This window comes from Kogia breviceps, chromosome 2, assembly GCF_026419965.1.
Source record: "Kogia breviceps isolate mKogBre1 chromosome 2, mKogBre1 haplotype 1, whole genome shotgun sequence".
NCBI classification, from domain to species: domain Eukaryota; kingdom Metazoa; phylum Chordata; class Mammalia; order Artiodactyla; family Physeteridae; genus Kogia; species Kogia breviceps.
Genome location: NC_081311.1, coordinates 130,306,750 through 130,332,755, shown reverse-complemented (window position 1 = coordinate 130,332,755; position 26,006 = coordinate 130,306,750). Strand labels below are relative to the sequence as shown.

Genomic DNA, 26,006 nt, shown 5'->3' with positions numbered 1-26,006 from the left:
CATTTGTAAAAACAGGTGCCCAGATTTGATCCATGGACCATTATTTGCTGAGCCCTGCTATAAGCAATGACACAACTTTGCTGATTAAAAGGAAATTTTCATATCAGTACTTTTTGTATTTGATTTTAGATATTCACACAGTAAAGGAGGATCCAGGAAAATATAGGTTTAGAAAAGTAGAGAAAGTTTTGGTTTTTCATAGAAATAATAAAATAGAAAGTAACTATGTGACAGTATCTATCTTACTACTTGTCTTTGAAGTTTTCTTTTTTTCATCTTCTTTCAGGACCAAGTCACAGCATTATACCCCTTGCAGTAGCAGTGACGCTGATAATAATTCTGGCAATTTCCACACTTTCCTTCTTCATATACAAGCACAATAGTGGTATCTTCAGGAGACTTGCACAGTTTGGAAATCCTTACTATCCTGCAACCAACTTTAGTACAGTACATTTAGAAGAAAATATTCTCATTTCTGATCTTGAGAAGAATGACCAATAATAATGAAGCGAGAGGTGCCACCCACGGCCATGAGAATGAGTAAAGAAGAGTACTTTCCTTTATAGACCAGATGCCACTCTAATGTGAATCGTGTCACCATTTTAACTATTCTTAAAATGATTACTGGTTTTGAATTGTAACCAAATCAGATAGGTGTTCATTTATCCATTTCCTCGAACTGTGATCTATTCTTTAAAAGGGGAGGTTTTACAATGGCTATTCTTCAGAAAACAAAAACTATTAAAAGAAACTCCCAAATGAAAACTCTCAAACCAATGTGAATAATAGTTTTTGCATAAATATGCTTCTACCAAAAATTTTTGAGAATTTTAAAACTAATCTGGTATCTATTCAGACGTTTACCAATATTCATTCCATTAAAAAAGAGAGGCAGAGAAAAGCAAAACAAATTTTAAAGTCCTACCCTTGTATAAGAGAGGAAAAAGGAAAAGGCTTTTGAGAGGTTTCTTGTTTGCTTTTTAATTTGATCAGTTTAACAGCAGGGTTTGGAAAACACTAAGTTCTAAGCTTAAAACTCACAGGTTCTGTGCTCTATACTAGTATTTAGGGTGACATTCATTTTTATTAGTTCTGACTTCTCAGACTAAAGGAGAAGAAAAATAACCTTTCTTTAAATAGTAAAAATCTTGGTTAGCAGCACAATTTCATAAGCAACCATGCAATGTGGCCTAAAATCATCAATTACTAAATGATGACAAAGTTGGATAGTTAAAAAATCTTATAGATAAGCTCAGAGGAACCTATTGTTATCCTAATACTGTTAAAATTCACAAGCTTTAGCAAAGACTAAAGGTATAAAATGTATACCACTCCTAACAATGAAAAGATATAAAATGTAACTTGAATTTAAAGGGGAAAAATGAAAGATGTGAATTACAGTTTCATTAGAACAAGACAAGTACTAAACAAATTACTCTTCAGTAGTAATCTAGATACCTTTGCTATATAAAGGAGTTTATTTGGGGAGTTCTGTTGAGTAAACTAGGGTTTGGGGGAACCAACTCCATTTGTATTGGGCTAGTTCATGCAGTCAGTAAAAAATGATTAAAAGTATGATACTATCCATAAATTAAAACTCACAGATTTGATCTTCCTTCATTAATTTCTTATAAAGAAAAAGGACTTCATAATCAATGTTCAAAAGTTTACTCATTGCCTAAATATTTATTGGGTTCCTGTTAAGAACCAGGAGCCGTTCTAGAAATTGGAGGTATTGGGGCGAGCACTTATTTTCGAATGAAGGAAAACCGACAGTAAACCAGTAAAGAAATGCATAAGAAAATATCAGGTGGTCATGAAAATTAAGTAAGGTCCTGTGATAGAGAGAAACTGGGGGAGTCTCCCTAGAGTATGCGTTTTAGTTATTACAACCAGCTGCCTCAAAACAGTTGGCAAGTAGTCACAAGATGGAGCTTGGGAGAAAGTATGAATAAGTTTCTAAGTGGAAAACTATCATCATTAGAAATACAATTTGAAGAACGTGTCCTAAGAATGAAGTCCTTGCAGCCTGAAACAGTTAATACAGCTTCCAAAAGCAGCTCTTTACTACTGCTGTGCAGTTTACACACTGATACAATCTACTTCCATAATTTTGTTTGTTTGGGGACTTTATTTTTTTTTAAGATATTATGTGACAGTTGTATATTTATGACTCAAAGGAAAAATTGGCTTGGACTAACCAGATGTTATAAAAGCTCAATTTAATAATCTGTCAAGTGAAGTTAAAGTTCTGTTCTTTTTAGTGGACTTGGTAAAAACTGCTAATCAATTATCCTTCCAGCCAAGGTATATTGAAGTTGAATAGTCAGTCACACATAAAAATTTGAAAAAGTATGTCATTAGTAAAGTGGTTTTGCAGGAAAAAAAAAACTGTACTGCTTGTCAGTGCTCTGTATTTTGATATTTAGCATTGAACCACATCCTAATGGACAGATCATGCACTGCTTCCCATTATTGAAATTTCAGAAATAGGAATTACTGAAATACTCTGTTTTATTCACATACATGCACTTTTAACACTTTCTTCCACAACTATTTTTAATCTGAGCTAGATTTCATGTTATGCATGAAAAGAAAAAAGTAGCAGGGCCACAAACTCATTCACACATAATTAATGTGCCCCCTCCAAAAAACAGTCAATTATTTTCTATAACTCTGAAAAATAGAAAATCTTGGATTTTTCCAACTGAAGGTATATTGGGCTCTTCCAATTCCAACAGTCTTCTTTCAGTTTAAGTGTTTCTTCTATTGAAAGTTCCACTCCTTATCAAGGGTGCATTACATGGTCTCACTAGATAAACATTCAGTCTTCCGGAGTTTCCATTCCCTCCTCAAAATGGTGGTTGGATGTATGAGAACTTGTTGTGTCCTTGTGGTACTGGGGGGAGTAGGTGATAACTGACTGTGGCTGTGTTATCTGGTGTCCACTGATGGCAGTAGTCTGGCCCACATCTGGGAATTTTACTGGCATCTCTATGACGTTTGTATTTGGTGTAACCTGTAGTCTAGTCTCTTTGGACTGGCCCCATCCTGGCTTTCCCTGGCATTGCCTTATCCCTGGCTGTGACTCCCATTCAATTCCCTACCTGGACATTACAGTTCTTGGCAATAAGGCCATGTCACCTCTGCAGCACTATCAGTTACTCCCTTGGTTAGGGGAGGCTTAATACTGGACCAAACAATCCCCAAATCTCATTGGTTTAACACAGCTAAGGTTTATTTTTCATCCACACCAACATGGGCTTGCAGGAAGACTTTGCTCTATTCAGTTATTCATGGGTCCAGGCTCCTCCTAAATAGTAGGTCTTCCACCTCCTAAGGCCTTGGTTTCCTCAGTGGGTCCCCTACCTCTGCCTGACAGAAGATGTTAGAGATCTATCTTCGATTAATTATGTAGCTTCCATGGGCTATTGAAATACATTCTCTAAGTTAACAGTCTTTAAATTGAGAATATGTACCCCATGGATACATAAAGACTTCCAAGGGATACAGGGGCATGGATATTTTTAAGGAGCTCAGTTTCCAGACTCATTAACCTTTATATATATTCTTTCTTAGAATTGACTTGCCTGAGATCAAGGTGTCATGCTGGTTCTTCTTTCCCACCTCTTTTTGCAGAAATGTCCTTTTCTACCTAAAAAAAAAAAAAAAAAGACATCTTTTACTCCAAATATTATGATGATGCCTTCTCTTGGTAAAATCCTCCATGGCACCAGACAAAGACAAAATTTCAAAATAATGTCAGTGAAACTTCTTTTAACAAAGGAATTTATAAACCCATGTAAATTCTCATGTCTTCCTCTGTTTTCATACATTTTTCTGTTAAGGATTAAGTGGTGAATTAGAAAAGGGTTAGTTTGGCCCATGTTAGGATAGTCTAAATTAATATGCATTGTGTATATATATATATATATATATATATATATATATATATATATATATATACAGCAGGAAAGATAACTGCCTTCCTTTGAGACTTTATCTCATCCAGCCCCTGTCTATTATGAAAGACTATTTCTGGAAAGAAAATCTAGGGAAAGCAAAGTAAAGACAGTGCAACTATTGATAAGAAAGACCCTGATGTGTTACTTTATCTGGGCTAAGAGCTCATGGCAATACTTTGCACTTTATTTATCTTAGATTTCTAACTGAGCTTTGGGGATGAGTATTATCATGCTTATTTGAATTGAAAAATGAAATCAGACTTTTTTTGAACATTGTCTTATTTGGATCATTTCTTTGACAATGAAGATTGGCTTTACCAATTAAGTTTTATGATGAACATTTTCATTAAATTGGATGAACTATATGTGCAACTCCAGTGTTCTGATTAAAACATGTATTAATATAAAGACATTTTAATAGAAAGAAAAGTAGTATCAACAAAAGTATGATGGAATTAACAATATTTTATTTTTCCAAACCTTACTTTATATGCCAGGTAAAGCAAGCTGCCTGTAAGTGAAAGAGTAACAGACAAAATTGATAGTCATTTTAAAAAGGAGTAGAGAACTCAAGTTTCTGGGTCTAGAAACACAACATGGCACTTCCACTCACATATCATTGGCCAGAGTTATTCACAGGGTCCATCCTAACTGCAAGGAAGTCTGGGAGGTCTCCCAGTGTGCTCAGGAAGGAGAGGGTAATGGACTACAGTGAGTACCAGCAATCTCTGCCAGATTTTCTCAGCACATATAGCTATGTGCTGGGAGTGGGGAAATAGAATTCATGCTGAATCCTGGTTCATTCTAGCAATTTTAAATTAATATTAATTAATTTCTTCTATGATACATCCATTTCATTAAGAGATGCACTACCTATAACATTTTAGTTTTATATATACTGATTATTTATTAACCATCGTAATATATTCATGTTGGTCTGATCAACTGTGTGCCGATAGTAATTGAAATGGCAACTCAATACAGAAGAAAATGTATAACATCGCCTATGTTCACAGGGAAATTTTTTAAAATAATTTTAACATATACATATTTTACTACAGGCAAATATGGCAAGGAAATGAATAAAATAGTTTCAAGAATAAAAATATTAGGATAAAATTCTGTGTGGAGATTAGAATGGAAATACAAGACTAAACAGAAAAAGAAACAAGAATCTCTGACTGCTAAGAGCTTGTTTCTGTGTGTTTCTATCTTTAAATAGACTATGGTAGAATTCAAATTATCATGGTATCACCAATCAAAAGAAATAGGGCTCCTTGGTGAAGTGTTTGATTCCAGGTCTGGGCCAGGAAAAATACAAGATGAAACTGAAATATCTTGTGATGCTAGAAAGTAAGGAAATGCTTACAAAAAGATGGGGTCATGGCCAAAGGACATAGGACTAACCTGAAGAAGTTCCCAATGACCAAAGTTGGAACACTTTTAGAAACAAATTAAAAATAGTATTGGATTTTAAGCATAGAATAAATATGAATCCATATTAATGTAAATAAATAAATGAATGAATGAATAAGTAAATCGGGGAGGAGCAACAGTTCTTTTCTACAGAAGAATCCCAATTAAAAATGTAGAAGGAATGAGAGAAAAATCACCATTAGGAAAACACAACAGTAATAATTGTTATAGGCAAGATCCACCAGTGGGTGCTAAAATTCGTGGATGAACATTTAAGGAGAAACGGGAAATTTTCATAGCTTTAAAATAGTGCCTCCAAAATAGTCATTAATTACAACTGGAAAGTACTAACTTTACAATGGAGAAAACTCTTTAATCATGTAATCAAGGTTAACTTAAGCAGTAATGAGCCACATCAGCATCATGTATCCTCTAGTATAATGTCCTGAGAAGGGCACAAGACTTTTTTGGTATTCACCCCAAAATAATGTGTAATCCCAATTTAACAATAAAAAGTATCAGACAAATCTGAATTGATGAACATTACACAAAATAATTGATGACTTCAAAAGTGTCCAAGTCATGAAAGATAAGGAAAGATTGAGGAAGTGTCACAGATTGGAGGAGAATAAGGAGCCATGACAACTGAATGCAAGGTAGAATCCTGGATTGGATCCTGGAATGGAAAATGCACATTATGAAAAAATGTGAAATTAAAATCTATAGTTAGTAGTACTGTATCAGTATTAATTTCTTAGTTTTAATGATTGTACTATGTTTATATATGTACCATTAGAGGAAGTTGGGTGAATGGTGTATAGGAATTCTCTGTACTATGTTGGCAAATTTTCTGTAAATCTAAAATTATTTCAAAATAAAAGGTTAAAAATCTGCTATGATATTAGATTCCACTGGATATATTGAAAGGGTGACATGATGTGTTTACTTTTAAACGTCATTATAATTTGATGAAAATTGCATCCTAATTAGAAAAAATTTTAGATGTCAAATTAGAAAGGTAGGAAGCAATATACATTTTTTTCAAAATTCTTTTAGGAAGTATGCAAGCAAAAATGTTTGAGGACTACTGCTGTATGACATTCTTTTCTCCTGTCCCAAATGAGAAGGAAGAAAAACCCAACTTTTCTTCAATCTGTCTATACAGCTCACCCACTGGAGGATTTGGACAAACATATGTCTTGTTGTCAGCCACGGTTACTTCTATTTGCTTTCTGGCCTCTATGTTCTTCTTTTATTTCACCTCCATAGTGTCTTATCAGCACTTCTAATTCTCTCACTCCTGTTTATCCACTACACCCTAATGGCTTAGTCTTCATGGTAGACAAAGTACAGAAGGGGAAAAAAACAAAACTTGCTTAGTTTCCTCTTTGTTTTCGGGAACAAGCATTGGGAGAGATTTCAAAATGTTACATCCATCACAATTCTTATTGCCAACATTTATAAGAAACTTTGTGATGATTATTACTATATATGGTTGGAATCTTTATTCCCTCTTCCTCCACCCTTCAAAACAACGATAAAGAGCAGCAATTGGCAGGGCCAAGTCCAGCCTGCTGCCTGTTTTTGTAAATAAAGTTATTGGAACACAGCCATCCTCATTCATTCACTCATTGTGTATGATCACTTCCAGGCTACAAGAGCAGAGTTGAGTGGTTACAACACAGACTGAATGGCCTGCGATCCTATGGTATTTACCTCTCGCCTTTTACAGGAGAAGTTTGCTGACCCCTGATTTAAAGAAGAAACATCTAAATGGGAAGTCTAACATCCTTTGGCATGTCTGACAAGCACTATTATATACATGGGCAGCACTTCAGTGTATTGATAAGCAATTCTGATCAGTAAACATTTATTGAGAGCCTAGAGTGGCCCAGAGAGGGCCCTAGGTTCTGGAGCTGGCAGTAAGAACAAAACCCCATCTCTGTGCTCATGAGGTCTCAGAGGAAAAGGAATATGTAAATAATAAGTGTAACATAATGCAATACAAATATTAACAAGATGAAAAAAATCAGAAAAAAAGGGTACTGATTAATTCTGTCAGGTAGAGAAAGAAGCTTGACAGAGAGAGTAGTGCCTATTAAATAGTAGAAAATTTTAGATAAAACAGATTTCTTTGATATCTTTTTGAGTTAGAAAGAAAGTTTTTAGTTTTGGGCCAATAATGAAGAAAAGATGTAACTAATTTACATACACTTAACTTTTGAATCCTCAGAAAAAAGACAATCACAAGAGTGGCATACATTTTTACCTTTGTGCTAGGGCTAAATCTATTTAAAGCCAACTTGTTTATAGTTATTCCTAGTTATTACTGGAGTGGAATGGAAGGGGTGAGTACATCTGCATTGCTGATCATACCATGGCATTATTATTTACTTCTATAAACAATTACAGTTTAAAAATGTATATTATATCACGTGTTATATGAGCAACATAATTAACACACATTACGGCTCTCTTTTAATTCTTAAGCATAAAAATATTGGCTTATAATGAAAAAAAACTAAAGCTTTTATAATTGAACATTAGAAATAAACACTTAAAAGTTATATCTATTTTAGAGACATTGACTTAGCTGTTCATGGTTCTCTAAAGATGAAACTTTTGGTACCTTGGATTGCTTACAAGAATTTACAACGTTTAGAATCTTATCTCTGATGTTTACAACTCAATATAAAATGACTGAAAACTCGGATTTGTTCATTTTTATGTTGTAAAATTTGAAGTACAATAGTGTATGCAGTTTTAAAAATTCAGCTATTATATTCAGGCTTATACAAAAGGTTAATATTTTAGGTGTACTTATAAATATGTTGAACTGTATGTTTTATTTCTTAAGTCAATTCCATTAGTACTTTACAATTTTAAAGTTTTTTAGAGAAAAATAACAGTGTGCCTAAATCTAAAATGCTAGATTAAAAAGTGAAAATCTGCATGTTTATAAAGCCTAATGAAGAATTCTAATTGCAAAAGAAAATCTGTAACTAAAGCCACAAAATGAGTACTATGTATACCAGTGACCTTCTTTACTCAGAGTTAATTAACACAAGCACTTGCTTCTTGCAGAGCACTTTGCTGTAATTTAGAACAAATTAAGGGAAAAAAATCATTCAAGTGCTGTTTTCTTCACACCATGAAGTGAGCACGATGCGCCAAAGTTTACTCATTTAAAATATTGTCATCCTTTTCTTGTAATTATGAGTAGCAATACCTTTTTTTTGAAAAAAAAAAAGACATCCTGATCTATGCCATTTTCAATTTTTTCCCAGACTTCTATTTAATAATGGAAATTGATTTTTAAAACTAATATAAAATGCCGTTTTCCATTTCTCACTTCTCCTAAGTCTCTCATTTACATTAAATTCAAGCATTATATATTATCCTGGGTATTTTCCAAATATTCTGAATTTAATATGGCAAATTATTAAAGGACTTATTCATATTTTTCTGCCCCTCCCCCAACCCTGAAATTGTGACTTTATTATTGTTTCTGTTCGGTAGTTTATTCATTAACCTGAGCTCCTTCAGTCCCAACTTATGAGGTCATGTCCCCAGGAGGTTGTTTAAACTTTACTCTTCACTTTTTCAGACAGTGGAGCTTTGCAGGAGCTGGAAACCCAACTCAAAAGATGTAGGAATCAGCAGGAGTCTTACCCCTATAGAGTTTGGTTAGAGGGGAAGACCCAGAACAGAAGGCAGAATCAGGAAAAACTCACTGAAAGGATTAGAGAGGAATGGGAACTTAACAGGGGTGTTACCTCATGTATCACCAAAAGCTTTGGCATTCCTGATTAAAAATTTGATTCTGTGGAGACTGAGAAATTTATTCAAGATTGAGCATCCCTGAACAGATGCAGTGTTTACCCAAGGCATCAGTACTTGCAGTCTTCAAGCAAGGGCTCCTCTGGTTGGACCCAAAATTGTTTTATTCACATTTCACTCCCTGTGACACCTAAAGGTGCAATGGAAAAGCAGTCTCTCTTCTCACTGCCCAACAAGGGGTGCATCTGAGTGAAGCAGCACCTCCTGGCAACAGGGAAGGATCAGAGAGCCTGGTGACACTGGCACTCAGTAGAAACTCCCTGGAGTTGGTACCTCAATTTATACTCCCCAAGGGTAGTTTAGAGAGAGAAAAGAGAGATATTGAACAAGAAGACCAATTTGTTTATCTTTTGCTTTAGAAGATAATCTGTAATTGCATATTAGTAAGTAAATTTCCTGTTCCATTTTAATACTAAACTGAATTTGTTTAAAAATGTAGTTCCACTTTGAGGACCCGCCGAGGCTGGCGGCAAGTGGCGCCTGAACAGGGACCTGACAAGAGGGACATCTGAATCTCGGTAGGTGAATCCCCGGAGTGAAGAGTGAAAGTGTGGCCACATAGTAAAGTTGATAGTAACTCGGGGCAATAGTCAGAAGTAAAAAAATATGGGACAAGAAGTATCCAAGAAGCGACCTGAAATCACTGACCAAGAGAAGGAGTTGTCCACCAGTGCTTTCCAGGCTTTTACAGCTGGAAATTATGATGTCTGTCTGCAACATCTTGCCTGCCTACAAGATATAAACAAATACGATTATAATATAATTTTGAATACGGCAGTAGCCGAGTTTTTCAAAAGTAACCAGACAACAACAGATAGTTTAAGACAGACACTTAACCAGTTGAAGAATCAGGAAGAAATGGATGGATTAGATGATGTTGAAAACAGTATGTTGTATTACAATCAAGCAGTCATCCTGTATCATGTCCGACAGTATACAGAAGCCATATCCGTTGGTGAAAAACTTTATCAGCTCATAGAATCTTTTGAAGAAAAATTTGCCCAAGCAGTGTGTTTTTTGCTCGTAGACCTGTATATATTAACCTACCAAGCTGAGAAAGCTTTACATCTTCTTGCTGTTCTAGAAAAAATGATTTCACAGGGCAACAATAACAAAAATGGAAAGAATGAGACTGGTAATTACAGCAACAAAGATGGGTCTAATCATAAAGCTGAAAGTGGAGCTCTAATAGAAGCTGCAAAGTCAAAGATACTATTTTTGTGTTGAAGTATATGTAGGAGGACAAGGGACTTTACTGGCCGGCCATAGTTTAAAGCTAGTTAAAGCTGTTACAAGTTTGAAGTTTCCCTCCTTTTTTCCTTCTGATTTTCCCCAATCTGATTTTGAATTCTCAAATCTGGTGCACCTTAAATTATAATAATGGTACCATTCTAATTTCTTCAGTTTCTGTTACTGATAATAGTTTGGTTTTTTATAAGCATTGGGATTTTGGGAAGTTTGCATTGTCTTATTCTTCTTAACCGGTTATTACTTGTGTTACACCCTCATATGCCTTGCTAATAGGAGATTTACAGATTGAGTTTATTTCTGGTTCCTTAGGATATAATATAACTTGTCAGAATTGTATTTTTAGTACTTTCATTCTGCCTATGAAAGGAACTTTTTCTGTTATGATGTTAAAACAACCTTCCTATGTAATGCTGCCTGTAAATATTTCTGAACCATGGTATCATAGTACTAGCATGCAAGCTTGGCTAGAATTATCTGAAGCTTTAAAAAGACCTAAATGATTCATTGGAATATTAATATGTAGCATATTAGCCTTAGCCGCTTTAACAGCCACAGCCGCTACCGCCAGTTTAGCATTAAGTAAAACTGTACAACAAGCGCATTATGTTAATCAATTGTCTAAAAATACCAGTATTGCATTAGCATGACAAAGTCATATTGATACTCAACTAAAAACTGAGGTTGATGAGTTAAAAAATGCTCTCATAGGTTTAGGAGACCAAATTATGGCTTTAAAATTGAAAATGGGTTTGATTTGCCATGCTAAATATACTTGGATTTGTGTGACTCAACACACTTATAATGAAACTGACTGGGATTGGAACAAAGTAAAAATGCACTTTTTAAGTGTATGGACTGATGGACACATTAGTTTGGACATACAAAAACAATGCGGAAATACAAGCAATTCAAGAAGTTCATCTACAAGAAGATGGGCCCCAACAATTAATTCAAGGACTCTTGGATCAGCTTCAATGGTTAAACCCAATGCATTGGTTTCAAAATGGACTCACAGGATTGATTACCGTGGGGTCATGTGTATTGTTGATGTTAATTGCCTTACCTTGTTTATTACGCTTTGTTGTTGGCCGTCTCGCTGCTCTTCGTCAGGAGGTGTATGGGTTGAAATTCCATTATCAAGCTTTAAAAAATAAAAGAGGGGGAAATGTGGCGAGCATTGCCCTCTGAGGAAGGCGCCATTAAGACCCTCATAAGCCTCAGGGCCCGATTGTACTCTCCTTGGTATGCATCCTGGACTTTATGGTATGAACGTAAAAAAGGAGATGGCCTTTGGCCAAATCGCTCCAGGGACCTGCTCAGTTACTGGGAGTCCATGGTTGTTCCCTAAAGCTAGGAAAAGCAACCCTGGAGGGGAAATTGGTGCCTTTGAGGGAGAAGCCGAGAAGCCAATCAACCAGCTGATGCCGATAAGGCGTGACTAAGCCGAGAAGCCAATCAACCAGCTGATGCTGATAAGGCGTGACTAAGCCAAGAAGCCAATTAACCAGCTGATGCCGATAAGATGGTGACTAAGCAAATTCCCTGCTTTAGGGGTATATGTACGGCTATGCTTTGTTATTAAACTTGCCTTGCAACCATCAGTTGCTTGTGCCCTTCTGATCCCATATCTTGGTGCGTTCAGTTCCCTACCCCCTCTCATCGATTGTTGCTGCACTTTGAGGACCCGCCGCGGCTGGCGGCAGATATGAGAGGAACTGGATGGATGTTAGCTGCACTATGGGTGGAAGAATCTACAGGAGGTGGGGGTGATGTTATGGGAAAATTAAGAGAAAACAGTGCAGAAGTACCAATGGATAGTGCAATAGTCCCTCCTTCTCTCCACCAGGTAAAAGCCTAGCTTGCTCACACTAGGTTTCTAATGTTCCTCAGTGATCTATTTAAGATTCTAGAAAGCTATTCAAATATCATATTGGAGGTTGACTGTCAAACTCAACTTTGTGTGGAAAGTTCATTTAAAGTGACTTCAGAAAACTCCACCAACTTCCCCCGGGGAAGGGAAGACCACTGTGTCCGTAGGGGGTGGGGCAGTTGGGGCCTGCCACCTTCACCCCCCGCCCAGGTCACGGAGACAGCTGGGGTGAGGGTGAAGTCGACGAGGAGGAGGGATGCAACCGAGTGGCCCGTGACCTGCGGGCCGAGATCTCGGCCGGGGCATCGTGGGAACCTAGAAAGGACTCGCTACTCCGGCCAGATGGGGACGGGTCTCCCGCCCCGCCCGATAAACGCAATGGCATTTTCTCGGAGGACGCGGGCGGCAGAGCCCAAGCCCGGCGCTGGCCAGTCTAGGTCCTCTCAGTGCTCTGTTCACTGCTGTTTGCCATCCTCCTCGCCATCATCTACCTGATCGTAAAAGAGTTACATGCTGAAAATTGGAAGAACGAAGATGATGTACACACTGGACTGTTAGGATTCTGGACTCTACTTATAATATCCCTAGCTGCCGGGTTCTCCTGTTGCAGCTTTTCTTGGACAGTGACTTATTTTGATTCTTTTGAACCAAGAATGTTTCCTCCTACTCCTCTTTCACCTGTCAGGTTCAAGAAACTGACTGGACATTCTTTCCAGATGGCCTATAGTATGGCAATTTTGAATGGCATTGTAGCTGCTCTTACTGTAGCTTGGTGTCTCATGTAAACCCACACTGAAGCAATATTCTTGACAAAACTTAGTCATGATTGCTTTGTAATAACAGGGAAGAACATCATCGCCTACTCAGAAGACCAAGAAACCTGCTGCTCATTATGTGGTTCAGATACGTGTCATATCATCATCATTATGGAGGACTTTTTAAGCATCGTTCTAGAGCCTAGGCATTGGGAATATCTAAGTATTAAGTTTCAAGTAATGCTTAAAAGTGTAAGATGTTTACCTCATCTTTTTACTTTTGTGTGCATTGTCCTTATAAGTTGGAGAAAATATTTTAATGGAACTCAAACTCGAAAACTTGGATGCAGAACATCCCATATCAATGCCTGCCTTTCCCTGTATATGTATATACTACATTTTTGCTAAGAAATACTGATAGTACTGTTTGAGATAGAAATATTTCTTATTATTCATTATATTAGGAAAGCAAACAATGCCTACTACTTTGACATTTTACAGAAGCTACTTTTAAATCAGAATATTTAGTTTTTGATATATAGAAGGTGCATTTATATTTTTAATGGGCTATGGTTCTTTATGTGTACTTTTACATATTTTCCTACTGTATCTTGAATTTGTATGTTTTTAAGTTGTTACATCTAGGCAAATGTAAATGTTATTTTTTAGCTCGTGCAAACCTTAATACCTACCATTTTTAACAAGTATTTTGTCTTTTAAGAAAAGCTCACTGGCCTGAGTTTAAAACTAAGTAAGCTTATTTTTTAAGAAAACAACAAAAAAAACTGAAAAAAGTTTAATTATTTAAGCCATGAAAATATTCAGGAAATTCAAAGCTATTCACTATTTCCATTTTCACAATTCCAAATATTTATCATGGTGCATATATGATTACTTCAACAAAACTGATATTATCTTGTTTTTAATAAATATAAAGCTGAAGTTTTTCTCTTTAGAAATGCTTGAACTAGTTTGTTTTTAATCTCCAAAATTTGGTTACTAAAATAGAAAAGGTATTTTGATACAGTGTGTACATGTATAATTTTTTAATGTATAGTTTCCTTATTTTCCTATTTAAGTGTTCTTTTGTAATTGTGCTGTTTTGTTTTTCATAGTAATTAAGCCTTAATTGTTCCCACTTCCTTTCTAAATACCTGTTTAGAATAGTCACTTCAATTTTAGAAAGATGGACTATTTTAAATACTGTTTTCCCTGGCCACAGAAAAACCTACATTAGGATAGCATTGTGTAGCAAAACTGCTTATTCAGGCCAAATGGGAAAAGAGTATCTGCAGTGTGTTCCTGTTATCTGCTGATTGTTGTTACTGAATAAATGATTTAATAATGTTTCAAAAAATAAAAATAATAAAGTGACTTCATAACGAAAAAAAAAATAATAATAAATTTTAAAAAATTTAAAAAAAAATGTAGTTCCATGGGTGGTAGCCCCTATAATTATCCTGTAGTTATTATCATTACTCATACTGCATTTGAAGCACTCTTATCTGACTCAGTTGGGATCTCTAGTTAGGGAATCAAAAATATCAGTTACAGCAAGGAGTCATAAAAAGTGATAGATGCATAGGTAGCATAGACATTTTTCATTAGAACACATAAATATACACTTATCCACAAATGTCTTGGTATAGGGACAGTATTATTCATTTCAGTATGGCTTCCTGTTGGTTTCGTGCATAAAGCACATCCATAAGGTTTTCTTCAAAATCACTGGCTTCATAATCTTTAGTGGAGTGAAAATTTAAAGATACCTGTAAGCGAATCTGAGTGCAAAGCCCTAATTTTTTATAATTTTCCCCAATATTTATAATTGTCTTGCTCAACAACAGAATTTTTAGCTATTCGCCTTTATTGAGTCTTTGCAAAGCTTTTAGTTTTCATAAAAGAATTCTCTTTTTATACTCATATTTTGCTTCAAAATTTAATTAAACTATAAAACTACAATACCTAGTACAACTGGCATAAATGGATTTGGGAACAGATACAACCAATCACATTAACCATGTATATGAGAGAATTGGTGAGAACACAGCCTTGCCCTCATTTTTTTTTTTTTTTTACTCTCTGGAATGTCACATTTATTAAGCAGGTGCTCTCAGAGAGCACCTTACAATGTAGTGCCTGTTTTATTTTTTATTTCTTTGAATTTTATTTTACTTATTTTTTATACAGCAGGTTCTTATTAGTTATCCGTTTTATACATATTAGTGTATACATGTCAATCCCAATCTCTCAATTCATCACACCACCACCACCACCACCTTCACCATTTCCCCCGCTTGGTGTCCATACGTTTGTTATCTACATCTGTGTTTTTATTTCTGCCCTGCAAACCGGTTCACATGTACTATTTTTCTAGGTTCCATACATATGCGTTAATATACGATATTTGTTTTACTCTTTCTGACTTACTTCACTCTGTATGACAGTCTCTAGATCCAACCACGTCTCTACAAATGACCCAATTTCATTCCTTTTTATGGTTGAGTGATATTCCATTGTGTATATGTACCACATCTTGTTTATCCATTCATCTTTTGATGGGCATTTAGGTTGCGGCCATGACCTAGCTATTGTAAATAGTGCTGCAATGAACACTGGGGTGCATGTGTCTTTTTGAGTTATGGTTTTCCCTGGGTATATGCCCAGTAGTGGGATTGCTGGGTCATATGGTAGTTCTATTTTTTGTTTTTTAAGGAACCTCCATACTGTTCTCCATAGTGGCTGTATCAATTTACATTCCCACCAACCGTGCAAGAGGGTTCCCTTTTCTCCACACCCTCTTTAGCATTTCTTGTTTGTAGACTTTTTGATGATAGCCATTCTGACTGGTGTGAGGTGATACCTCATTGTAGTTTTGATTTGCATTTCTCTAATAATTAGTGATGTTGAGCAGCTTTTCATGTGCTTCTTGGCCATCTGTATGTCTTCTTTGGAGAAATGTCTATTTAGGTCTTCTGCCCATTTTTGTATTGGGCTGCTTGTTTTTTTAATATTGAGCTGCATCAGCTGTTTATATATTTTGGAGATTAATCCTTTGTCCGTTGATTCATTTGCCAACATTTTCTCCCATTTTGAGGGTTTTCTTTTCATCTTGTTTGTAGTTTCCTTTGCTTTGCAAAAGCTTTGAACTTTCATTAGGTCCCATTTGTTTATTTTTGTTTTTATTTCCATTACTCTAAGAGGTGGGTCAAAAAAGACCTTGCTGTGATTTATGTCAGAGTGTTCTTCCTACACTTTCCTCTAAGAGTTTTATAGTGCAGTCATACATTTAGGTTTCTAATCCATTTTGAGTTTATTTTTGTGTATGGTGTTAGGGAGTGTTCTAATTTCATTCTTTTACATGTAGCTGTCCAGTTTTCCCAGCACCACTTATTGAAGAGACTGTTTTTTCTCCATTATATATCCTTGCCTCCTTTGTCATAGATTAGTTGACCATAGGTGGTTGGGTTTATCTCTGGGCTTTCTATTCTGTTCCATTGATCTATATTTCTGTTTTTGTGCCAGCACCATATTGTCTTGATTACAGTAGCTTTATAGTATAGTCTGAAGTCAGGGAGTCTGATTCCTCCAACTCCGTTTTTTTCCCTCAGGACTGCTTTGGCTATTCGGGATCTTACGTGTCTCCACACAAATTTTAAGATTTTTTGTTCTAGTTCTGTAAAAAAGGCCACTGGTAATTTGATAAGGATTGCATTGAATCTGTAGATTGCTTTGGGTAGTATAGTCATTTTCACAATATTGATTCTTCCAATCCAACAACATGGTATATCTCTCCATCTGTTTGCCTCATCTTTGATTTCTTTCATCAGTGTCTTACAGTTTTCTGCATACAGGTCTTTTGTCTTTTTATGGAGGTTTATTCCTAGGTATTTTATTCTTTCTGTTGCAGTGGTAAATGGGAGTGTTTCCTTAATTTCTCTTTCAGATTTTTTGTCATTAGTGTAGAGGAATGCAAGAGATTTCTGTGCATTAATTTTGTATCCTGCTACTTTACCAAATTCATTGATTAGCTCTAGTAGTTTTCTGGTGGCATCTTTAGGATTCTCTATGTATAGTATCATGTCATCTGCAAAAGGTGACAGTTTTACTGCTTGTTTTCCAATTTGTATTCCTTTTATTTCTTTCTCTTCTCTGATTGCCAGGGCTAGGACTTCCAAAACTATGTTGAATAATAGTGGTAAGAGTGGATCCTTGTCTTTTTCCTAATCTTAGAGGAAATGCTTTCAATTTTCACCATTGAGAATGATGTTTGCTGTGGGTTTTTCATATATGGCCTTTATTATCTTGAGGTAGGTTCCCTGTATGCCCACTTTCTGGAGAGTTTTTATCATAAATTGGTGTTGAATTTTGTCAAAAGCTTTTTCTGCATCTATTAAGATGATCATATGGTTTTTATTCTTCAATTTGTTAATATGGTGTATCATATTGACTGATTTGCCTATATTGAAGAATTCTTGAATCCCTGGGATAAATCCCACCTGATCATGGTGTATGATCCGTTTAATGTGCTGTTGGATTCTGTTTGGTAGTATTTTGTTGAGGATTTTTGCATCTATATTCATTAGTGATATTGGTCTGTAATTTTCTTTCTTTGTAGTATCTTTGTCTGGTTTTGGAATCAGGGTGATGGTGGCCTCAGAATGAGTTTGGGAGTTTTCCTTCCTCTGCAATTTTCTGGAAGTTTGAGAAGGATGGTGTTAGCTCTTATCTAAATGTTTGAAAGAATTCACCTGTGAAGCCATCTCATGCTGGACTTTGTTTGTTGGAAGATTTTTAATCACAGTTTCAATTTCAGTGCTTGTGATTGGCATATTTTCTATTTCTTCCTGGTTCAGTCTTGGAAGGTTATACCTTTCTAAGAATTTGACCATTTCTTCCAGATTGTCCATTTTATTGGTATAGAGTTGCTTGTAGTAGTCTCTTAGGATGCTTTGTATTTCTGTGGTGTCTGTTCTAACTTCTTTTTCATTTCTAATTTTATTGATTTGAGTCCTCTCCCTCTTTTTCTTGATGAGTCTGGGTAATGGTTTATCTATTTTGTTTATCTTCTCAGAGAATCAGCTTCTAGTTTTTTTGATCTTTGCTATTGTTTTCTTTGTTTCTATTTCATTTATTTCTGCTCTGATCTTTATGATTTTTTCCTTCTACTGACTTTGGGTTTTGCTTGTTCTTTCTCTAGTTCCTTTAGGTGTAGGGTTAGATTATTTATTTGAGATTTTTCTTGTTTCTTGAGGTAGGCTTGTATTGCTATAAACTTCCTTCTTCAAACTGTTTTTGTTGCATCCCATAGGTTTTGGATCATCGTGTTTTCATTGTAATTTGTCAATAGGAGTTTTTTAATTTCCTCTTTGATTTCTTCAGTGATCACTTGGTTATTTAGTAACATATTGTTTAGCTGCCATGTGTTTGTGTTTTTTTACTTTTTTTCCCTGTAACTGATTTCTAATCTCATAGCATTGTGGTCAGAAAAGATGCTTGATATGATTTCAATTTTCTTAAATTTATTGAGGCTTGATTTGTGACCCAAAATGTGATCTATGCTGGAGAATGTTCTGTGTGCACTTGAGAAGAAAGTGTAATCTGCTGGTTTTGGATGGAATGTGCTATAAATATCAATTAAATCTATCTGGTCTATTGGGTCATTTAAAGCTTGTGTTTCCTCATTAATTTTCATTTTGGATGATCTGTCCATTGGTGTAAGTGAGGTGTTAAGATCCCCCACTATCATTGTGTTACTGTCGATTTCCTCTTTTATCGCTGTTAGCAGTTGCCTTATGTATTGAGGTGCTCCTATGTTGGGTGCATATATATTTATAATTGTTATATCTTCTTCCCGGATTGATCCCTTGATCATTATGTAATGTCCTTCCTTGTCTCTTGTAAAATTCTTTATTTTAAAGTCTATTTTATCTGATATGAGTATTGCTACTCCAGCTTTCTTCTGATTTCTATTTGCATGGAATATCTTTTTCCATCCCTCACTTTCAGTCTGTATGTGTCCCTAGGTCTGAAGTGGGTCTCTTGTAGACAGCATATATATGGGTCTTGTTTTTGTATCCATTCAGCAAGCCTGTGTCCTTTGGTTGGAGCATTTAATCCATTCATGTTTAAGGTAATTATCAATATGTATTACCATTTTCTTAATTGTTATGTGTTTGTTTTTGTAGGTCCTTTTCTTCTCTTGTATTTCCCACTTAGAGAAGTTCCTTTAGCATTTGCTGTAGAGCTGGTTTGGTGGTGCTGAATTCTATTAGGTTTTGCTTATCTGTAAAGCTTTTGATTTCTCCATCGAATCTGAATGAGATCCTTGCTGGGTAGAGTAATCTTGGTTGTAGGTTCTTCCCTTTCATCACTTTAAGTATATCATGCCACTCCTTTCTGGCTTGTAGAGTTTCTGCTGAGAAATCAGCTGTTAACCTTATGGGAGTTTCCTTGTATGTGTTGTTTTTCCCTTGCTGCTTTCAATTATTTTTCTTTGTCTTTAATTTTTGCCAATTTGATTACTATGTGTCTTCGTGTGTTTATCCTTTGGTTTATCCTGTATCAGACTCTCTGTGCTTCCTTGACTTGGGTGGGTATTTCCTTTCCCACGATAGGGACGTTTTCGACTATAATCTCTTCAAATATTTTCTCAGGTCCTTTCTCTCTCTTCTCCTCTGGGACCCCTATAATGCAATTGTTGTTGCATTTAATGTTGTCTCAGAAGTCTCTTAGGCTGTCTTCATTTCTTTTCATGTCTTTATTCTCTTCCATGGCAGTGAATTCCACCATTCTGTCTTCCAGGTCACTTATCCGTTCTTCTGCCTCAGTTATTCTGCTGTTGATTCCTTCTAGTGTAGTTTTCATTTCAGTTATTGTATTGTTCATCCCTGTTTGTTTTTTAGTTCTTCTAGGTGTTTGTTCTTTAATTCTTCTAGGTCTTTGTTAAGCATTTCTTGCATCTTCTCGATCTTTGCCTCCATGCTTTTTCCAAGGTCCTGGGTCATCTTCACTATTATTATTCTGAATTGTTTTTCTGGAAGGTTGCCTATCTCCACTTTATTCAGTTGTTTTTCTGGGGTTTTATTTCGTTCCTTCACCTGGTACATAGCCCTCTGCCTTTTCATCTTGTGTATCTTTTTGTGAATGTGGTTTTTGTTCCACAGGCTGCAGGATTGTAGTTCTTCATGCTTCTGCTGTCTTCCCTCTGGTGGATGAGGCTATCTAAGAGGCTTGTGCAAGTTTCCTGATGGGAGGGACTGGTGGTGGGTAGAGCTGAGTGTTACTCTGGTGGGCAGAGCTCAGTAAAACTTTAATCTGTTTGTCTGCTGATGGGTGGGTCTGGGTTCCCTCCCTGTTGGTTGTTTGGCCAGAGGCAACCCAACACTGGAGACTACCTGGCTCTTTGGTGGGGCTAATGGTGGACTCTGGGAGGGCTCACACCAAGGAGTACTTCCCAAAACTTCTGCTGCCAATGTCTTTATCCCCACGGTGAGACACAGCCATCCCCATCTCTGCAGGAGACCCTCCAACACTAGCAGGTAGGTCTGGTTCAGTCCCCTATGGGGTCACTGCTCCTTCCCCTGAGTCCCAATCCGCACACTACTTTGTGTGTGCTCTCCAAGAGTGGAGTCTCTGTTTCCCGCAGTCCTGTCAAAGTCCTGCAATCAAATCCCACTAGTCTTCAAAGTCTGATTCTCTAGGAATTCCTCCTCCCGTTGCTGGACCCCCAGGTTAGGAAGCCTGACATGGGCTCAGAGCCTTCACTCCAGTGGGTGGACTTCTGTGGTATAAGTGTTCTCCAGTTTGTGGCTCACCACCCAGCAGTTATGGGATTTGATTTTATTATGATTGCACCCCTCCTAGCATCTCATTGTGGCTTCTCCTTTGTCTTTGGATGTGGGGTATCTTTTTTGGTGAGTTCCAGTGTCTTCCTGTCAATGATTGTTCAGCAGTTAGTTGTGATTTTGGTGCTCTCACAAGAGGGAATGTGGGCACGTCCTTCTACTCTGCCATCTGGAACCAGTCTCCAGCCTTGCCTTCATTTTAACAGCATATTTTATAGAGGGCTTGGCTAGCCCACCAAGGCAGTGAAGTCTTCAGCTTCTTCTTCAGCTGTTAGAGTTTGAGATTGACTCCAAACACAGGAAGTGAGAGTTTCCCTCAGAACTTAACTCTGAAATCCACACAGAATGGATCTGAACATAAATAAGCAAGTCATCTAAAAGGGAGAAAATAGCTCCCCAGGCCACCTGTCCACCATCTAGATTTCAACTTGATTAAACATGTCCGAGGAAAGAAAGCAAGAAGGTGCTGAGGAAAGGGGTGGGGAGGGGAATCACTGCTCCATGGAAGCAGGCTCAGAGACAGACCTCCTCGACAGTGTTGGGGGCAAGGGGAATTGGATATTGGGCAGAGTGTATTTTAGCATTCCAAAGACATCCCTGGGTGAGATGGATGTATTGTTAAACCATTTTACCTTGTGGTGTAAGCATAACTATCTTGGTTCTATTTCCATGCCCAACAAAAATCTCCTTAGTGTAGATCTGCCTAGTGTTGTGAGAATGTCTGACTTCCCAGACTTTGAGTATATTAGGCTCTTAGGAGAGGGGTTGCCTATGGTAAAGGAAATAGCTTGAGACTGTGATTAAATTGCCCATGCAGCTTGTGAAAGGGTGCTGATTGTATAAGTACTCATCTTAAACATCTCATTGTTAATTAATACAATGGCATTGTGATAGCTACTTCAGTCTCCTGTGTGGTTTTTTTGGGGCAGTGATGGCTCTAGAATGTTTCAGTAGGAGGTGCCCAAGGGTGGGTAATCTCATTGGAAAGGGGATCTAGATGCAAGGAACTTATGTTGGTACAGTGACTGAAGAACAACGGTACCGTGATTACTTGGATGGCAGAACAATCATAAATTGGCATAAAAATCTCTACCCCAGATTTTCTGGGTGTTTAGTTAGGGTGAGTCAAGTCATGACGTCTCGTAGTCCCAGAGTGACTAGGGTGAGTTTCTGTGGCTTAAAACTAAAAACCAGATCCTGGGACACAGTTGTGATCTTCAAGGTCCATCCCATCTCCACTTAGCCTCCATTTCCTGTGAAGACAACTAGGTTTCTTCTACCAACTCTCATTCTATTGATTTCATGGTAGTATTTAAGTGATCACAGATATGTTTCATGCACCCTGTTTTCCAGATAACAAAAACAAGGCTTCAAAATATTCTTTGATTTAACCAATGAATGATACATGGCTAATTTGTGCCAAAGTTGGAATTAGAACCTATCTCATGATTCCCAGTTCCAAGCTCTCATCAGTAGTCTGTGTTGCCTGCAGTTTGGCTGACCCCAGAGCACTGTAAGAAAAGTGGAGGTTCAGAGGAGTCGGGGGGGGGATGGTAGACCAAGGACAATGAAAGAGGCTGGGCTATAAAGTCAGAGAAGGGCATATAGGCTTCTCAGCTAACTCAGATACCTGGGAAGGTGAGACATAGTTGCAGTTCTGCTTTGGAATCCAGACAGGTCTGTGGAGCAGGGAAGAAGCCCCAGGTAGAGCTCTGAAAGTGGGGAGTTGAAGGAAGGAGATACAGGAGGGGGATTCAGGAAGCCCAGAGGAGATCTACAGAATACCTGACGAACAATTAAAATCAAGGTTACCCATCTGCTTTTTTTGTGTGTGTGTGTGGTACACGGGCCTCTCACTGTTGTGGCCTCTCCCATTGCGGAACACAGGCTCCGGACGCGCAGGCTCAGCGGCCATGGCTCACGGGCCCAGCCGCTCCGCGGCATGTGGGATCCTCCCGAACCAGGGCACGAACCCGTGATCCCTGCATCAGCAGGCGGACTCTCAACCACCGCGCCACCAGGGAAGCCCCCCCATCTGCTTTTTTTTGATGGATCTTATGAATAGCAAGATTTCCTCCTGCAGTCCTGGATAGTAGCAGGAATTAGGTTGGTTTCTGTTTTGTTCTGTGTTCCTAGAGACCAACATATTCTTGTTAAAAGCTAGTGCAGGGCTTCCCTGGTGGCGCAGTGGTTGAGAATCCGCCTGCCGATGCAGGAGACACGGGTTCGTGCCCTGGTCCGGGAAGATCCCACATGCCGCGGAGCAACTAAGCCCGTGAGCCATGGCCGCCAGGCCTGTGCGTCCGGAGCCTGTGCTCCGCAACGGGAGAGGCCACAGCAGTGAGAGGCCCGTATACCGCAAAAAAAAAAAAAAAAAAAAAAAAGCTAGTGCATTGCATTCCAACTTGATTAAAGATACAAAACAAACAGCTCTGAATGTCACATAACCTCAGGAAAAAGAGAACTTTGAAAGAGACTGTTTTATGTGTAATGGCTAGAAAGCAGAAAAAATGGGAACTAGAAGATCATTGAGTTTAGGTTCTAATTGGTCACATACATATCAGATAAAAATGCAAAGTCTCTTAGCATCAGTTTTGTTCACGTTTCCTCACTTGCAGTCTGGCATGTGTGCTGGATAGTCCTCCAAATCCATGACCCACCTGCCTTCACCTTGCTCTGTGACTCAGACTATATCACTTGGACTTCCTTGCCTTCCAGCTGTCTTTGGGTCCACCCATTGGGAGACTCTGCAAAGAGATTTCAAAGGTGGGGGAAAACAATTGGGGATTTTAATCTCCCTGACTCCCTCTTTGCCTAAATGCAATCGAACAGTGACCACATTCTTCTACTGAGGCCACAGCACCCATATCCTGCCCCTGTCCCACAGCCTTTTCCAGATCCAGGAACAGCAAAACCACTTATCTCTTCAGGCCTGGGGTGGTAAAGTCTCCTACTGCAGGAATTCCTGGGTGCTTCACTGTCCTTTGTTGCTCCCTGGCACCTTCCCACACCTTTATAAATAGTTCCTTCATTAAACTCTCTTCAGTTCCACTTCTCATGAGCTCCCCATTTCCTGGAGGGCCCCTATAGGTACAGCAAGCTTGGGTCATGCTTTTGATATTGGAATAGCTCACACTTTGACAGTCTTTATCCTCCAGCTTTCAATTTCATTTTTGTGTGAAGCTTTTTCAAGACAACAACATAAAACTCCAATTAAACACATGTTCAGTCCTACTAGACTCTAAAAGCAAGCACAGTAAATCATTCCCAAGTAAGCCATTCTTGGGCTAAAATTAGAGTGGACACTGTCAAGGGAAAAAAGGTTATTATAAGCCCAAACTGTTAAATTATACTTTCATGACTGAACACAACTGTAATCCATATTATTATTTTAAATTACACTATAAAAAGCAGTCATTTATCGCCTTTCCAAAACATAGTGATAATATATTACCAAATTACCAAGGGTCCTTTATTAAAGCTCTTGAATTTGATTTATAATGCATGATGTACCTTACCCTTGAGAAAAATCTACTAAAAGGTATGCTTAGTCTTAAAGCCAGTGAAATAAAATCTCCCTCTAATCAGCCGCCAGAAAGCTTCCACTTCAATGCTTTGTTGATACTGGTGTCAGCAGGACATTAAAAGCTCGAAGCTTTTTATGTTTGATCAAATACCAGAATTATGCTGAAGCAGAAGTATTAATTTATGGAGTGAAGCTTCCAAAACTTCTCCAGCTCTCCTTCATCCTTCCTCCCCGTACCACAAAGGTCACATCAAATCAGTGGGTTGGCGTTAAAACAGAGATGGACATTTGGTGAATGTTCGATATACACAAAACCACTCTAGAACCCAAAGGAGAGACAAGCACTAAAATATACTTTTAAAAAAATACCAGTCATATCTAATAAAGGAAAAAGTGCCTGGTGCTGGAAAGTAAGAAAGTGACATGGTTATGATTCTCATCTTATAATGAGAAGTGGAGTGCCAGAAAGTGTTAGGTATTTGCCCCAAACTTTTCAGTCAGTGTCTGGAGGAGCCGAGATCATTGTCAATCAGATCATAACAGTCCCTTTCCGAATAAAATCTCTCATCAAAGAAATAGGAAGCCTCTAAGGTTAAAGAAAAAAATAAATTTTTTCACAACATTTTTTTTATTCTGGGCCTCCAAAAGAAAGTTTTGTTATGCTGCCAGATTCATAAAAAAGTGCTCAAGGGAACAAATTGGATTTCAAGTATGTCTTAGAAACCTACAGCTAAGTGTCAACAATAAAAACAATGTTCTCAGAAGATTATTTATACAGAAGAGCCCAAAATGTATTTATATTTACATCTATGTAGTTGCTATAAATGTGTAGTCTCGGACCCTCTCAACGATTCTGTGAGCTACCTAATATACTTTCATAAGTTACTTTTCTGCTTAAGCTAGAGTGGGTTCACTTTTTTGCATTTAAGTATCCTAGCTATAACAACAATTAAATTATCATTATCTTAAAAATGTTGGGTCATCCTCACCTACAGCAGATCACATATGGAGCATTCCCTTTTTCCCACACATTTATCCATTTGAAATTCAATTAAACTGAGAAGTGAGGATAACCATGGAGTGGAAAAAAAAAGAAGTTGCTATCAGAAGCATATTCAATTCAATTAAAATAAATTGATGGAGTTACTGTATTCAACCAAAATAACAATTTGCCAAGTCCAATCCCTATCTTTGAGGAGACAAAATGGGTACTTTAAAAATTGTAGAATAGTACAAATAAATAATATACAGAAGGAGGACTTCATGGAGGAGATGGCATTTGGTTTGGCACTTAAGTTGACTCTTGGGTTGAGTACAGAGAAAGAGACTCCATGTAAAGAAAACACCCTAAGCAAAGACCTGAGAGTGGGAGAGTATGGAACATGATTATGGGTCATAAAGTGTTTTTTAAAATCCTACCTATAGGATAAAGAAGGGTGAAGTAGGTTAGGATCTGACCGTGGATGGCTTGAGAGTCAGGTTTTAGAGTTTTCGCTTTAGACTGCAGCACAGAAGATGCACGAAAGGGCAGGAGAG

General features: G+C 37.5%; 1 protein-coding gene and 1 pseudogene across 4 annotated transcripts in view; both read left to right on the top strand.

Moving 5' to 3' along the window:
- Nucleotides 1-12,096, top strand: part of PLA2R1 (phospholipase A2 receptor 1) — a 126,058-nt gene extending 113,962 nt beyond the window's left edge. For 2 of the 4 annotated variants that reach the window (XM_067026159.1, XM_067026158.1), the window contains one exon: nt 287-3,656. In XM_067026159.1, the coding sequence (XP_066882260.1) occupies nt 287-501 (215 nt within the window). In that variant the 3' untranslated portion in view covers nt 502-3,656. Of the gene's footprint in view, nt 1-286; nt 3,658-9,660 lie in introns of those variants that run through there. The other 2 variants (XM_067026160.1, XM_067026157.1) reach the window with 2 other exon arrangements.
- An 81-nt stretch (nt 12,097-12,177) lies between these two features.
- On the top strand, nt 12,178-13,179 carry LOC131750389 (ADP-ribosylation factor-like protein 6-interacting protein 6 pseudogene; annotated as a pseudogene).
- The last annotated feature ends 12,827 nt before the right edge of the window (nt 13,180-26,006 follow it).